At 37.6% G+C, this 16695-nt stretch overlaps 3 protein-coding genes across 5 annotated transcripts; all 3 read left to right on the top strand.

Annotated features, from left to right (window-relative positions):
- Window positions 1-4749: 4749 nt before the first annotated feature.
- On the top strand, window positions 4750-5837 carry LOC133858314 (protein SRC2 homolog). The gene has a single exon (XM_062293771.1). The coding sequence runs from the start codon at window positions 4813-4815 to the stop codon at window positions 5704-5706; it is 894 nt and encodes a 297-aa protein (XP_062149755.1). The 5' UTR covers window positions 4750-4812; the 3' UTR covers window positions 5707-5837.
- A 2823-nt stretch (window positions 5838-8660) lies between these two features.
- On the top strand, window positions 8661-10528 carry LOC133862796 (UPF0496 protein At3g49070). Of its 3 annotated transcripts, none has more exons than XM_062298679.1 (3): window positions 8661-8729; window positions 8868-8924; window positions 9192-10528. In XM_062298679.1, the coding sequence occupies exons 2-3, from the start codon at window positions 8873-8875 to the stop codon at window positions 10223-10225; spliced, it is 1086 nt and encodes a 361-aa protein (XP_062154663.1). In that variant the 5' UTR covers window positions 8661-8729; window positions 8868-8872; the 3' UTR covers window positions 10226-10528. The 3 variants fall into 3 exon arrangements, with proteins under 3 accessions (XP_062154663.1, XP_062154670.1, XP_062154656.1); XM_062298686.1 differs by having other exon boundaries at window positions 8670-8729; window positions 8830-8924; XM_062298672.1 differs by lacking the exon at window positions 8661-8729 and having other exon boundaries at window positions 8755-8924.
- A 2283-nt stretch (window positions 10529-12811) lies between these two features.
- Window positions 12812-16234, top strand: LOC133858315 (BAHD acyltransferase DCR). The gene is made up of 2 exons (XM_062293772.1): window positions 12812-13369; window positions 14948-16234. Exons 1-2 carry the CDS (start codon window positions 12920-12922, stop codon window positions 15833-15835), a joined length of 1338 nt encoding a protein of 445 aa, XP_062149756.1. The 5' UTR covers window positions 12812-12919; the 3' UTR covers window positions 15836-16234.
- Window positions 16235-16695: the final 461 nt, after the last annotated feature.

A 16695-nucleotide genomic window follows, 5' to 3' on the forward strand; every position in this document is an offset into this window, starting at 1 on the left:
TTTAGTAAGAATTTAATTTTTATATATTTTTTATTATTTCTTTTAGATAATAATGCTGATTTCTTCTTTTTTATTTTCGCGCGCTCCAACGTTAGAATAAGGTTGATAGAAAGAAAATTTAGTCGCAATATACAAACAAATTAAATTACACGTATTCTTCTTCTTTTTTTTTTTTTTTTTTTCTAAGCGATTACACGTATTATATATATTGTGAGGCTAAACATATATACATGATAAAAAAAAGTTTAGGCCGGACAATGCGTGGTCTTAGAATTGGATTATTTGGGCATATTCATCGATCCTGCAGGCTGCACCTAATTAATTATCTATTATCACCTTACGGCTTACATGCATGCAGCTAATTGTCTGTACGTATATTCAAATAATACTCGAATAAGTGAAGGTATATATCCTGGTTCTCATGTGGTGCATGTACGTGTTTAAGATTCATTACAATTCGGAGTTGATCAGCTAAGGATTCAAAAATCCAAGTTTAATGAGTAATTTTATCTCATCACTATTTCGATAAACGTGTGTTAAGAAAAAATAAAGAAATTAAAAGCACATGTCATCCGCAAGGTCAAATTCCCTTTAGAGCTGGGATTGAGAGTGAGAGCACCGGCAGCAATATCTTAATTAAAGCTTCTTTTTTTTTCTTTTTTTTCTTCCTAAATATAGAAAATAAAATAAAAATTAATAAAATAATAAAATTACAAAAACAACCTGCAACATGCCTTAAAGCTTCCCTAAACCATTGGGTAGCACTGTAACTAACCAATAGTTTATTATAATCTTAAATAATGTACTCTCTCTCCTCTCTCGTCTGATGTCTCTTCTTGCCCCTTCATCGTCTCCCACTCTCTCTCTCTCTCTCATTAATAAGGGACCAAAAGAAACGAAAGAATAAAAGAAACAATTCACAAACACCCCAAAAATTCAACCTAAATAAAATCAGCATCAAACAATCTAATAACATCAACACCTGTAGATAGATTCGAGAAGTGATCAAGAAGGAGAGTTGAAAAAACAAAAAACAAAAAAAAGTAAAGGATGAACCAAATAACACCAACACCTGCATACATATTTCCATCCAGACCTGGAGAAAAGTAGTTATCTGATAGGGTTAAATTAGAGTAAGAGCCTAAGAAGTGGAGTTGGAACGGAATTCCAACTCATTAAGATTAGATTAGTTAATAATAGGATTAGAGTATATTTGAATTTGAATATTAGGTATTATCACTTTAGATGTTATCGACTTGTATTTCTATTTAAAGGTTATTTGGTTGTTAATGAGAATAATTAAGAATGAGGGCTGCTACACTTACACCCAAATCTCTACAACCTGATCATGTGGCATTCCACATCAGAATTTTTTTTTTTTTTTTTCGTTTTCTTTTTCCTCTCCACCTCCTCCCTCCATCTTCTCTCCTCTCTCACCTCCCTCCATCTTCCCTCACCTCTCACCTCCGGCCACCCAATCTAGCCCTTCTCAGGCCAGAATAGCCGAATTCCGGCCGTTTTGGCCTGGAAGGACCGGATCCCGGCCAGCCGGCCGGGATCCGGCCGGAAAAGTGCCGGATCCCGTCCAGCTTCGGCTCTCTCCGTCACCGTCTCCGTTTGCAGTTGCCGACCGGAAGAGAAAAGAAGAAGAATGAGAGAGAGAGAGAGAGAGAGAGTTTTCATTTTAGAAAAGAAAAAAAAAAAAATTGATGTGGAAATTACACATCAGGTTGTGAAAAAATGTTGTAGGAGTTTGGGTGTAAGTATAGCATTTTCCATTAAGAATTGGTATAAACTTTTGTCTTGTGGTTTGTTTCCAGCTTTAATTGAATTCACTTGAGGTTTGTCTCCAGCCATTAATTAGAGTTCATTATCAATACATTTTTCCTTTCATTTTCACATTCCTCCCTTGTTCATCAATTTCATCACAAAGTACCTATCAGTATCAACTTAAAAAAGACCCTAAAACCATAACCAAAGGCTTTATAAATGTTCTATTCGTGGTTGGTGTCAAAGAGAAAGTGAGAGACAAAGACAATTTACAAAGAAAAAAAAAAATGAAGAGACCAAGACAGAGATGAGAGAAAGAAGATGGAAGATGGGAGACGAGAGATTGCAAGAAAAGAAAATAAATGAATAAAGAAAATAAAAAAGTAAAAGTAAAAATAATATTTTAATAAGTTAAGAAAAGATTAAAAGAATCTATTGTGAATTGTATTTAGATAAAAAAATAATAATAATAATACTAATAATTTAGTTCTCAAATTTTTATTTTTATTTAAAAAAAAAAATGTTTAGTATTTGTTGCTAATGCCAGGAGAGAAGTGACAAATTATGTGCAAGCACATCTTTTCCCCATATGTTGTACTTAAAGCACACTTTGCTTCTGTCATTGTCTGGCACACAAAAACAAGATCATTACTTCATTGAACAAACTTCAAAGTGAGGCTTCGGAAAAGAATACCCATATATTGAATGTAAATTTTTGAAGGCAAAGCTTATAGTTATATTTAAGGGGTATTAGGGCTAAAAGTTTTAAGTTTGAACATTGTTTTAGTTATTTATCATTTATTTCAATTATATATTTTATGTGTTAGGTATTACTTATTAAAATAAAATTTGAGCCTACTCTTAAAGGAAGAATATTAAAGTATTTGATTAAATAGTTAAATTTATATTTTCTTATGAACTTACACTTTTAAGATAAGTGATAATTTAACAATTTCTTATCTAAGTAAGAACATAGCCATGTTTGCATATAACATAAACTCCTCCCTAACTTTCAACCTCCAAATACTCTGTCAAGTTCGTTGAGAAAAACATAGGAACAATAGTGTCACAGACAAAGCCAGCACTATAGATGGATGGGTTCACGGAATCCCTCAATGAACTCATAATGTCCATACTGAGTCCTGAAAAGCCATCTTTAGAATATCATTGTGCTTAACTCTGACTTGGTATCTCGACCAGAAATCTATCTTCGAAAAGACTTACGCACCTTGCAACTGATTAAGAAAGTTGTCAATCCTCGGTAATGGATACTTGTTCTCGAGAGTGATGACCTTGTGTTAGCTCTATGTTATCGATACACATCATCATCAATTCGTCTTTCTTCTTGGCGAACAAAATGGGTACTTCTCACGGCGACAAACTAGGGCGTATGAAACCTTTGTGTAGCAATCCTTGCAAGTGGACCTTCAACTCCCTCCACTCCTCAGGTGCCATCGTGTAGGGTGCTTTCGATACTGGCGTTAACGTGACACATAATGGAATCTATCAAATGTTTTAACGAAATTTTATTCTATGGACTAAATTATTTTTTGGCATACCATGGAAATTTATGAATTTACTTTGATACGATAATGAACTATTTGTGATTCAGGTCGACCATTCTGACATTTTTTATTTATTTATTTATTTTTTTGCTCCAAGGTAAGAATAAGGTTGATTGAAAAGAAAATTTAGTCGCAATAGACAAACATATATATAGCTGATAAAGTTTAGGGCGGACAACACGTGATCTTACGTTTACGACAATTGGATTATTTGGGCATTATTCATCCTGCAGGCTGCACTTAAATACTGGGGTCCACCCTCATGTGAAGGGTTGTTGTGCAGTTGTTGTATTGATATTGTAAATCTAACATTTTCCAATCTATTATCAACTTAATAATACTTAGGTATCCGTTTCTCATGGGGGTGGGGTGGGGTGCATTGGCGGACCTATATGGGGGCTAGGGGGGGCCTTGGCCCCCCCAACCCCCAAAATTTTCTCCCCCCCCAAAAAAAAAATCTATATATATATATAAAATTTTACCCTAAATTTTGTTTATTTTTTTAATTTGCCCCCCCAAAATTTTCTTCTTTCAATTTGGCCCCCTCATATTTACAAGGTTGGGTCCGCCACTGGTGGGGTGGGGTGGGGTGTGTGAATGCACTTTCTTTAATGTTGACTGGATCAGGGTGTCACGTGGCATTATTGGTGCCGAGATAGTTTGGTCCCCGGGAAATCATTTAAGTAATTGTATAAACCAATACATCTAGAGAGGCCCTTAGACTAATTGGCGGAGTATGAACCTTCCTCAAATAAGCACGTCCCCCTCAATTGAGGCTTTAAACAAACACGTTAGTTTGCTCAATTGAAATGAGGATGAGTTGTTTTATAATTAAGATTTAATTTTATTATATATATATATATATATATATATATATATATATATATATATATATTTATCACTTTATATCATCTTCATCTACTCAAAAATGGGCATATCTTATTCCGCCAAGAAATTCATCATTTATCCATCTTTTACCTATTTATTTTTAAATTTATAATTGAATTTATAGAGTCTCACAAATTTAATAATAAATTTAAAACTTTATTATATAAAAAATAAGTAAGAAATATTTAAAAGATAAAAGGTCTAACCTATCCCTAATGACTAATGGGTAATGACTAAAAACTACCTTAAAAATTGCTTAGTGGTTAAGCATTCGGTTGTCCTATTTAACAATTAACACCCACCCCATGTACTCACAAAAAAAAAAAAAAAACACCCACCCCATGCATTCACTACCTAGTTATGATAACCCTTATCCTAACTTCCTTTGTCCAAAATACCCTTTCATCACTTCGCCTGCAACTACTTGCCGGCCAATTTCTTTTATAAATCATAAATGGCAAGGGTAATTGGGTACTTCGAGAAAACAAAATATTCTTCCCGGTACTGGTGGCATTGTCTACTTTGGGACCTATAAAAATGAAATAGCGGTGCGGAATTGAAACGCAACATTACGCTTCAAAAATCAAACATGGCATCTCGCTACGAAGTGGAGGTGAAGATCTCATCGGGCAGGGACCTCAAGAACGTGAACTGGCGCCACGGCCCCATCAGGCCCTACGCCGTCGTCTGGGTGGACCCCAAGAACAAGAGCTCCTCCAGGGTCGACGAGCAGGGCGACACGTGTCCCCACTGGGACGACAGCCTGGTCATCCCCTTGCCTGGCCCCGTTGACGACTACTCCTCCCTCTACATCGACATCGTCCACGCCGGCTCCGAGGAAGGTACCAAGCCGCTCATCGGCTCGGCGCGCCTCAAGCTGACCGAGGTCCTCGATGACGTGGGCTTCGGCGAGCGCGCCCAGCGGACCTTACAGCTCAAGCGACCCTCCGGTAGGCCGCACGGCAAGGTTGAGGTTAAGGTCGAAATCCGACAGCCACGATACCATGCGCCGGACCCCTACTACGCACCGCCTTACGGGGTCCCACCTCCATCGGCTTCCCGATCCGTAGAATACGCTCCTCCGCCACCAACCTATGGTAACCCATACGCCGCACCACCCCAACCACACGATCCTTACAATTCAGCGGCGCCACCGGCTGGGTACCCCTACAGTGGGTACAACGCACAAGCACAAGCACCGTACGGTCAGCCGAGTTACGGGCAGGCACAGTACAGTCAGCCGAGTTACGGGCAGGCACCGTACAGTCAGCCAAGTTACGGGCAGGAGGAGAAGAAAAAGAGCAGCAAGTTTGGGATGGGAACGGGATTGGCTGTGGGGGCGGTGGCTGGGGTGTTGGGTGGGCTGGCAATAGCGGAAGGAGTTGATTACGTGGAGGACAAGATCGCTGACGATGCGGCCGATAAGGTTGAGGATCGTCTGGAGGATGATGACGACGGTGGCTACGACGGCGATGACTACTAGAAACCGGAGTCACTTGGAATGTGCTGTGTGGGGTCCCTTTCCCTTTAGTTGTCTTTTATTTTCTCAAATTTCTGATTATCTTTTTCATTCAGTTTCTGGCCGGGGAAGGTCGACAAAGGACTTTTTTTTTTTTTTTTTTTTTAAAAAAAAAAAAGAAAAAGAAAAAGAGAAAGGAGGAGTTGAGTGGAGCGTCCTTGTTAACATCATCCTCGTATTTTCTGAGGGGTTTTCTTTATCTAAATAAGATTAGAATTTAGAACATTAATGTGACGTCGGACCCCATTTTTTACAACTTTTAAGAGGAGGTGAGAACGCGCTGTCGCTGATAACGTCTTTGAGAGTGCCAACTGCCAAGACTCGATACAACACTCCGAATCGCACGTTTTTTATTTTAATGCCACATTGACTTGTTTGTTTTAAATGTGAAAGAAAGAAAGAATAATAGAATATGCCTTTGTGGGATTAATCACCCACTTGCCTTGCCTTGTGGGGAACACCGCTTTCGAAAAAGACGGAATAATGCTCCTCGGATATGCTGGCTTCATGTCGCAGCGAATCAAATGCTGTTTGGATACAAGAAGAAGCTAATTGCCCCTATCTCTTAATTTACTGTTTAGATTGTTAATAATTTAAATAGTAAAATGTAACAATTCGAACAGTAAAATGTGAATTTTTTTTTTTTTTTTTTTTTTATAAAAATTACATATTCAAACAAATGGGCGTGTTATCCAGAACTTGTATGGACAAGTGGGTTTTACGATAGCTTTTGGTCAATAAAATTGTTTAATCTATATATCCAATAAATATATTTATATAGGAAAAATACCTCCCTGGTTAGGTGCCAGTATTTACTCTCAAGTCTGAACCAAGCACCATGCTTGAGAATCTCAGCTGCCCAAAAGTGTAAAAGTCACCACAGGTAGCGAATCATATTAGCTAGCACATTAAAATAATGAATTAAAAGGAGTGTCGTGCACGGTTGAATATTGGAAGCTTAGGATCGAACCTGCAAATAGAATCATTCATACTCCAAGTCCAAGCAACTATTAAATCATTATTTTATTTACTAATTCATTCAAATTTTCTTTACTCTCTTGTTTGAGATATAATTAAAGCAACTATTAAATTTAACTTGTTTTCTATTATTTTCTATTTCATCTACACTAATTTCTATAGACATTCACTCAGACTCCACATAATTATGGATTAATAATTTTTATTTTTGTTTCCAGTTTTTTAAAACATGAGCGAATAATATTACTAATACCATTTAAACTAGCTAGCACGTATATTAGTTAGATTGTTCTCAAGCTAATTACGATGTATATGTAATATATGTCTATATCGAGAATTACTATGCCCCATTTGTATCGATGTAAAATATTTTCACAACATAAGAATATTAATGTAAAATAATATTAAAAAAAACAACTAAAAAAATTATGCTTAACTAAGATATACACATTGACTAATAATAATCATATATTTTCAAATTGCGAGAGCCATAAATAACATCCAACAATAAATTTAAATTATCGACAAAAGTTCAATCATAAATCACCAACGGAAAAAATCATTGGTAACAAGATTCTGTCACTGACCACTAGAATTCCGGCTATTGTTGCCGGAATCCAACTAGTATCACCGGAATTTGGTCGAGTTCGAGCGAAGGTAGCTGGAATCTGGCACAAAACGGCCGAATCCCGACCAACTGGCCGAAAGCCGACAGTTATGACCAAATCCCGTCCAAATGGCCGATATCTGGCATAGTACCACCGGATTCCGGCCAGTTTAGTAAGAATTTGATTTGCCGGAATCCTATGACGGTGGTCGGACGTTGCCGGGTTCCGATAGAAATTTTTAGATTCCGGCACTGATCGGATTCCGACCGGTGCCAGAATCTAGCTTGTCGGAATCCGGCGATGGTAGACTGTGTCTGCCGTCTGAGAAAAATGATTTACTAAGCATTTTTTGTCCAACGAAAATCATTTTCAGATTTACTATTATTTTTGCTCCCACCAAATACTTAAAAAGGTCGAAAACATTTTTCAGAAACTATTTTACGCCGAAACAAAAAGCATAATAGACATCAATATATTATTTTTCTCGTAACAAAGTTTATTCTCTATTTAAATGTCTATTTTCTTAAGTTTTAACCAATACTTGTTTTTTGGTGGGTTTACTAAAAAAAAAATAGTATTTATGAAAAAGTCTTAACATATCCTTCAACATGACAGATATTGTATAATTCTAAGTTCTAACTTTGATAGCATAAAATTAGCATCAGATCTACACAACATACACCTTGTTTAGGTTTTCATTCGAATCTTTCGGAGCATTTTTTGCTACTGTAATCCATTCTCCTTGTCTGGGATTCATGGATTCATGTACAAAGATTATTATCTCTTTAACGACTTGTTTAACACAACTGATTACACCCGAAGTTTAAATCAAATAAAGCAAGCTGAAAAGGCTACATCGAGCCTCAAGATTTATTTGATATTAGTTACGTTGTAGGGAAATTAATGTGGGCTTTGTTTCGCCATGGAGCTTTAAAGTGTGGAAGGCCGACAATAAAGGCCCATTTAGACACTGACAATACTTCGTAAAGTTGGGACAAGAATCATCTCCATTTCAATTCTTTCCATTTGGTTAAACAATAAAGACATAGTAGTCTTTTCACATTTTCATAGAATGTGAAAAGATAACTATACCCTTACTTTTACATTAAATAGAGAGGAATTTCTCAATTTTAATTGCTTCCTACACTTTTTGCCTTATTCAAGCATCCAATTAATACACTAGATAAGCCTTCACGTGCACTACAATATCTTCAGGTTTAATTTAGAAGCCAAGCAAACCCAAAAAGACTAATGTTTATGCTCTCTCTCTCTCTCTCTCTCTCTCTCTCTATAAAGACCCACCTTTTTTCCCTTTAATTAATTTCTTCCCCACCCGTAAGAAGATTTATTTGAAGCAAAACATTTTGTCCTTTTGATCCGCCCTCTTATTCCTACACCTCGGTACTTTAAGCTCATATATACTCTTTATTTAATTTTTAATTTCTCTACTTAATTTATATATATATATATATATATATAGCATCCAATTGTTTCTTTTTAGGTATTGTTTCTAAGTTTTGAACTCTGCATTTGTCAAAGGCGGTATGAGGAAAAGAATTAGCGCTCGCATTAGAAACTTTGTTTCTTGCACTGCTGGTAAGCATTTCACCCATTTTATTTTTAATTTCATTAGTTTCCTGTGCGTTTTGCTTTATTAAATGCATGAGACGTGGGTCAGAATTAGGTGGTCCAAAAATAATTATGGTTTTTAAAAACAAAACCATAGGAAAGTGATAAGAAAAATGCATCATACTGTTTAATTCGATAAACAAATGTAATTAATGGAATATTATTTGATCAAGTAATGACCATTTATAATTAATTAATAATGTTTTTTTTTTTTTTTTTTTTGTAAAAATGCAGCAGCGTCCGGGACTAACACTGCTTCCGACCATAACCTCCCAACCGGGGTGGACGTCCGTGAGGAATATGCGAATGCCTTCCGTACCGAATCATACCTTGACTTTTGGACGCGTGTCATCGCACTATCCCATGCCGATTCTACGACATGTAGTATTCCAACTACCGCCAATCGGCTCCCATCCTATCGCCTCTTTGTGGAGCACCTCTTGGATCCGGACCAACCCACAGCTACCCGTATCCTGGACTTGTCCCGTATTCCACCCATCTACCAATCTCTCCTCTTCGACTATTTTACCCAAACCGCCAATGCTTCTCATTTATGTGGCATTCTTTTAAAAGATATTGACCGTGCACGTGTCCTACACCGCTCTATTAAAACCACCGTTCAGTCTCTCGACGCAACAAACTTCTCCCTGCAGGTACCCGATTTCGTCAATCCGTTTGTCTCCACCGCTTCCTCACAGACTCGGGTTCGGGCTGTTCGAGCCAGTTGCTCCGGATTGCTAAAACAGCTGGAGTCAAGCCGCGACAAGACTCGAGCCAAGCTTCGGCTGGCGAATATTTTAAAACGTGGCTCGGCTATTTTTCTCATAACGTTGACGGCCTCAGTAACTGTCATCGTGGCCGCTCATGCGATAGTACTGCTTGTGGCTACGCCTGGTCTTATAGCGGCTTCATTTGAGCTGGCTTCAGTCAGGAGCCTAGCTAGGGTGACGGCTCAGCTCGATGCAGCTGCCAAAGGGACTTATATACTGAATAGAGATATGGACACAATTAGTCGGCTAGTAGCGAGGCTGAACGACGAGCTGGAACACATGCGTGCAATGCTTAAGTTCTGGGTTGAGAGGAAAGAGGACCGGCTTCAAGCGAGTGATGAAGTGGCGCGCCAGCTGAAGAAGAATGATTGCAGCTTTAGCCAGCAGCTTGATGAGCTAGAGGAGCATTTGTACTTGTGTTCCATGACCGTAAACAGGGCTAGAAATCTTGTGGTAAAAGAGATCGTGGGCCCCGGTCAACCTACTACATGGCCATAACCAAACAATTATCATCCAAGGAGTAATTACAATTTACAAACATTAATATTATTATCTTTCTTTCAATATGGTCTAAAGTAAATTTTTTTGTTGCTTAATATTTTTTTTTTCTTTTTTTAATAAGTTGCTTTGTACTTTTTGTCAGTTTGTGTACATCAAAGACCATGAGGACCATGACCAAACTTTTTTTTTTCTTTTTTTTTATGAATAGGCATAGACCATGACCAAACTTTCATCCGTAAAACAGGCCATTAATTCATTTGATTATTTGGCGCCTGAATAATCGGCTTATATATTTATTTATTCTTTTGTCTATTGCTAATCTTTAGACCTACTTAATTTATGTTTATGGTTAGATTGGTGATATGTAAGGTCGTTATTAGTCAGTCGAAGAAAGGGTAAGAATTCAAAAGGATGAGGACCATGACCAAACCTTTTTTTTTTTTTTTTTTTTTTTTTTTTATGAATAGGCATAGACCATGACCAAACTTTCATCCGTAAAACAGGCCATTAATTCATTTGATTATTTGGCGCCTGAATAATCGGCTTATATATTTATTTATTCTTTTGTCTATCGCTAATCTTTAGACCTACTTAATTTATGTTTATGGTTAGATTGGTGATATGTAAGGTCGTTATTAGTCGGTCGAAGAAAGGGTAAGAATTCAAAAGGAGGGTCCAATCTTCAATATGTCCAACTAATTCAACGGTCCACATGTCATTGTCAAGGAGAGTTGGAGCTCACTCATCTCAACCCACTTTGGTGGCAGTTGTTTTGCTGTCATGCTGTACACTGTAGTGATTACAAAAAAAGAGTATCTTAATTTGGAACACCTAACTACCAGTCTACCACTATCTTTACTTTTTGTACGAAACAAGAAGACAGTGAGAGAGAGAAGCAATAAAGGAAGATAAAAGATAAAGAAGAAGAAGAAGAGAGAGAGAGACACAGGAAACGAACAAATGGCAAAAACCAGCTTGCAAAATTTATATCATCTTTGCACTGCAAAATACAATCCCTCCGAGAAACCACCGAAACCAGATGAGAAACAACTCAATCAGTTGCTCAACCAAAACACGTACAGAGGAACCTCAAAAAACAAGAGAACCCAAAGAAGAATCCTTATTCACCCATTCGGCCATTACAAGGAAATTTCTAAGCAAAACAATAACAAAAATCCCATCAACAGAGGACCAACCACCGAAAATCACAAGAACAACCAGAACAGGGGAGGGGACCGGGAGGTTTCTGCTTTTCGGCTTTGCTCGTGATCGTGGGACCTTCCTAGTTCCCACTTAAACGGCGCCAAAAAGTAAAAATAAAACGCCACTTAAACGCCCCCTATAATAATCCCTTCCCTTATTTTTATTTCTCTCAAAAACATTAACGTCAAAACATTCTTTAACCTTTTTTTATTTTTTATATCACATTAATAATTTTTTATTATTATTTAAATAAAAAACTCACTATAATACAATTTTTTTTTTACTTTTTCATATAAATTATTTTTACTTTACATCACATCAATCACTTCTTATTTTTACTAAAAAGAAGAAAAAAAAAAAAAGAAAAAAAAAAAAAGAGGGGAAGATGGTTATTAGTCTGCTCACAACGTTTGAGTTAGTTTAAATTTGATTAAGTCTGGACACTTAAATTGGAATTTGGATTCTCTATTTAAAATGAAAATAATTCTCTTTCGTTTTGTGCAAAAGTAAAAATATAATTATCTTTCGGAGAAATGATAGAGCGAAAGTTTTTAACCGGCTTCCTTTCCTTTTTGATAAGAGAATGGTCAAATTCTGTTAAAATTTCTGTTAAAATTTATTAAAAAATAAATAAAAATACTTATTTTTTTTGAAAGAAAAATTAAATTTTAAAAAAAAAAACAAAAAAAAAACTGAAAAAGGTGGCTGTGCTATCCCAAAATTTATTTTTTAATAAATTTATATTTTTTTATTAAGATGGACACGTATCGCCATCGCTGATGTGGCATTTGACGAAATCTGTTAAAAATTTTAATAGAATTTAAAGACGGGGATCGATTTGTAATTATTGCATACCACGAGGATTTCCCATGAACTTTTTAAACTATGAAGAGTGAAAAATAATAATGACATATCACAGGGACCAACGGTATAATTTTTCTTTTCTTTTTTAATTAGTCTGCTCACAAATCAGCTTTTTCAGCAAATAATTTATCGCACGCTCAGCCTTTCCTCTGCAAATCCTCGATACCTCCCCAGTTTCTTTTCCTTGTGTTGTGTGCAGGACGAGAAAGGAAAATGTTCAAAATATTCTTGATGCACAATATTGGTCAGTATCTTGTGGTAATATACTTGTTATGTACCATTAGTGTATATATCATTTCCGACGAAAAAAAGGTCAAAAAATGGGTTGATTATTTTTTGTTTTGAGAAATTTTACGCAAGGTACGTACGTAGAGGAAACAGCGTAGAAGTAGTAGTACGTATTTACCCGATTCCCACCCAAACCAACGGAGTGAAAGAGAGACATTAATGAGTCACAAGACTCACAACCGCTCCCACATGAAACCCATAAATGCACCCCAACTGCATCAAATGTTCTCTCCTATATCTATAACTTGGACCGTGTATCTACTGCCCATGCATGTGTCCTTGGATCCTAACTAAATTGAGCTTTTCTTTTGCTTCAATATCTGTAATTCATCAACCATGGCAGCTGAACTTGGGCAAAAGGAGGAAACGAAGAATGTGAAAATCACTGCCAAAACCCATGTCAAGCTCAACAAGAAACTCGGAAGAAGGGAATGTCAGTTGGTAACATTTGATCTTCCATACTTGGCTTTCTACTACAACCAAAAGTTGCTGTTTTACAGAGGGAGTGACTTTGAGGAGATGGTGGGGAAATTGAAAGACGGGCTAGCCGTCGTTTTGGAAGACTTCTATCAGCTCGCCGGGAGGCTAGGCAAAGATGACGAGGGGGTCTTTAGGGTGGAGTATGACGATGAAATGGACGGCGTGGAGGTGGCGGAGGCCATCGCTGAGGGGATCGAAATAGCTGATCTGACGGTCGAGGAGGTCACCACCACTTTGAAGGAGTTCACACCCTACAATGGGGTCTTGAACTTGGAGGGGCTCCGTAGGCCTCTGTTAGCAGTGCAGGTAACACCTTGGAATTTCATGCAAATCCATCTTCTTCTTTTTTTTCTTTCTTCTCACAATTTCAACGAAACTATTTTATGATCATTCCTTTTATGATTGGGTTAACTTTAACTTAAGAGAAATGTTATTGAGCGAAGTGCATAATTAATTAGGAGTGTTACATGCTAAACAGAAAAGTCAGCTCTTGAATTTTTATCTTATTTTCACAAGATGTTTCTGGTTTCAAGGTAGATTTTCATTACTAGATTCCAATTGTAACATAGAATTAAGCTCAACCACCCCCTTCCCAACTATAATGATGGAGTTGTTAGACGTATTTATGGGGGTGCAACGAGCTTGTCAGTGATTATGGCAACTGATTCATGGCCATTAAATTATGAAACAAACATGATGCAACGGGTACTTAAACATGTGATTTAGTCATCGATCAGTCTCTTTTTTGTTCTTGTCAAGTGATGAAATTAAACATTGGCTATGATAAAAAAATTTTCTGAATAAAAGAAAAGGTGAGGAATATAAAAGCCTTGGTAGCATCTTGTTGGGCCTCCTTGGGTATTTAGTGATCCATTTAAAAGTGGTAATAAGAAATTGTCACTCAATTTAAGACTTTCTTGCCCCACATTTATGAGGCTCTTGCGTTTCATAAATAAGGTGCATGTGTGTTTGATGGATACGGAAGCTCACAGATAGGACCACATGATCAAATGCACATTGAGTTGTCTAATAATTTATCTAATTAGGTCGATTTTATAAATGGCCTTTTATAATTATTTGTCCGAATTTTTTTAAATTTGAACAAATAATTTAAAAATATCCTAATCCGTTTTTAATCACCATTACTGCCATTTTATTATTCAAGTAAAATGTTTATACTCTTCCTTTTTATTTTCTTGGGCTCTAATCTTAATGAGGTAAGGTGCTTTTAGTAAAATTCAGCATTTTACACTTCTGTTAACTCTTCTTTTCTTATCTGCATTTCTCATCTTAAAATATTTTCAACAAAATTATTTTTTGAAAAATTGTTTTTTTTTTTAAAAAAAAAATATTTTACAACGTTTAGCTTATACGAAATAAATTATGAAAGGCGAAAATCAGAGTCTGGCAACTGCTACCGAAATCCGACAACGTCTGGTCGCCGTTGCTAGATTCCAACGAGCAAGTTTGGTCGGATTCTAGCCGGATTCGGCAACAGTGGTTGGATGTCGCGAAATTCGGGTGTCAGCAATTCCGGTAGCCGGACGTGCTGGATTCCCTTAAAACGTTGGTCTGTTGGACACACTACCAGCGGTCCAATCATATTAACCTTTTTTTCTTTTTTTTCTTTTTTTTTTTTATGAATAATCATATTGACCTTCAATTCTTTTGAAGCATAAATAATTATATAGTTAAATTACATTTCAGTCCTCAAAATTTCAAGGTATTGTCAATTTCATTCTTGGAGTTTGAATTTGATCCTAAACTAAAGCTTTATATGTTAATTTCTCCCTGAGTTGTTAATTGTTATATATAAAACATCCATGTGAGTTTGACTGTTGGGCAGCCCCAGTAACACGTATCTTTCGTCATTGACATTTATAGTTAACCAAGCTGAAAGACGGACTCGCAATGGGGATGGCATTCAACCACGCGATCATCGATGGGACTTCCACGTGGCACTTCATGAGCTCATGGGCCGAGATCTGCGGAGGGGCCCACTCCATCTCGGTCCCACCCTTCCTCGACCGCACTAAAGCCCGCAGCACCCGCGTGAAGCTCGACCTCTCGCTCCCCTCCACGCCACTCGCTTCATCCAACGGCGACGCAAAGCTCCCTCCACAACTCAGGGAGAAGATCTTCAGGTTCTCCGAGGCTGCCATCGACAAGATCAAGTCAAATGTCAACGCAAACCCTCCCTCATCGGACGGCTCAAAACCATTCTCCACATTCCAATCACTCTCCGTCCATATCTGGCGCCACGTAACCCATGCACGTGAACTGAAGCCCGAAGACTACACCGTCTTCACCGTCTTCGCGGATTGCCGGAAACGGGTGGAGCCTCCGATGCCGGAGAGCTACTTCGGTAACCTAATCCAAGCAGTGTTCACAGTAACGGCTGCCGGGTTGTTATCGGCGAACCCGCCAGAGTTTGGTGCGTCAATGATTCAGAAAGCGATAGAAATGCACAACGCGAAGACGATTGAGGAGCGCAACAAAGAGTGGGAGAAGTCACCGAAGATCTTCGAGTTTAAGGATGCGGGAGTGAACTGCGTGGCGGTGGGGAGCTCACCGAGGTTCAAGGTGTACGAGGTGGATTTTGGGTGGGGGAAGCCGGAGAGTGTGAGGAGTGGGTCGAACAACAGGTTTGACGGGATGGTGTCCATGTACCAGGGGAAGAGTGGTGGGAGGAGCATCGATGTGGAGATTAGCTTGGAGGCTGTGGCTATGGAGAGGCTGGAGAAGGACAAGGAGTTTCTTATGGAGATGTAATTTAATTAAAATATGCATAATGCATGTATTTAATTAATTGTATTTGAATTTAAGAAGAAGAAGAAGAAGAAGAAGAAGAAGAGTACGTACTAAGCTATAGGGCCTAGCCTAGGGGTCGGGGGTTGACAGAAACTGCCGTTGTGATTTTAGTTTTCATGCAGGAGTTGGTAGGTGAAAATTCTAAAATCAGAATAGCGGTGATATCATTATCATAATGCTAAGCAAAAGTGTTGAGATTGTAAGGTGTGTTTGGGCTTGCTTCTTTTCTTTTCTTTTCTTTTCTTTTTTTTTCTTTTCACATGCCGTTTCCTTTGGGCTTGTGATATGTATATTTTATATGTGTGCTTTTCTTGATTCGAATGGGTGGGCCATTGGGCCTTCTGGAGCCTTATCTTCCAATTGCTGTAGTCTGCGTGCTTCATTAGTGGGTAATTAAATAAAAAATAAAAAAATAAAAAGTAAAAGAGAGTTAATGTTATCAGATATATATGTATTGGTATGAATCATAATGTTAAATGCAATATTTAATTTGTTGGGCAATAATAGGCTTCATAAAGAGTCGATTATTTTTTCATTCAAGAGCGCATGGACAGAGCTTTAGCCACAGAGGGATGGTGTTCATGGTTTTTGGAGGTTGTTGTGGAGGTATTACCCGCACTGAGTTCAGACCATTGCCCCCTGTGGATTCATTTTAAACCGGTGGCAGTTACTTATAAGGGAGCCATTCCCTTTCGGTACGAGGCATTATGGAATCTTGACGAAGAGTATGGGAATGTTGTTAATAATACATGGTCCCGAGGGGGAAACGCAAACTTGAGTGCTAAAAACATTTAAATGAAAGTGTACATTTACAACATATA

Source organism: Alnus glutinosa, chromosome 1, assembly GCF_958979055.1.
Source record: "Alnus glutinosa chromosome 1, dhAlnGlut1.1, whole genome shotgun sequence".
Taxonomy (NCBI): Eukaryota; Viridiplantae; Streptophyta; class Magnoliopsida; order Fagales; family Betulaceae; genus Alnus; species Alnus glutinosa.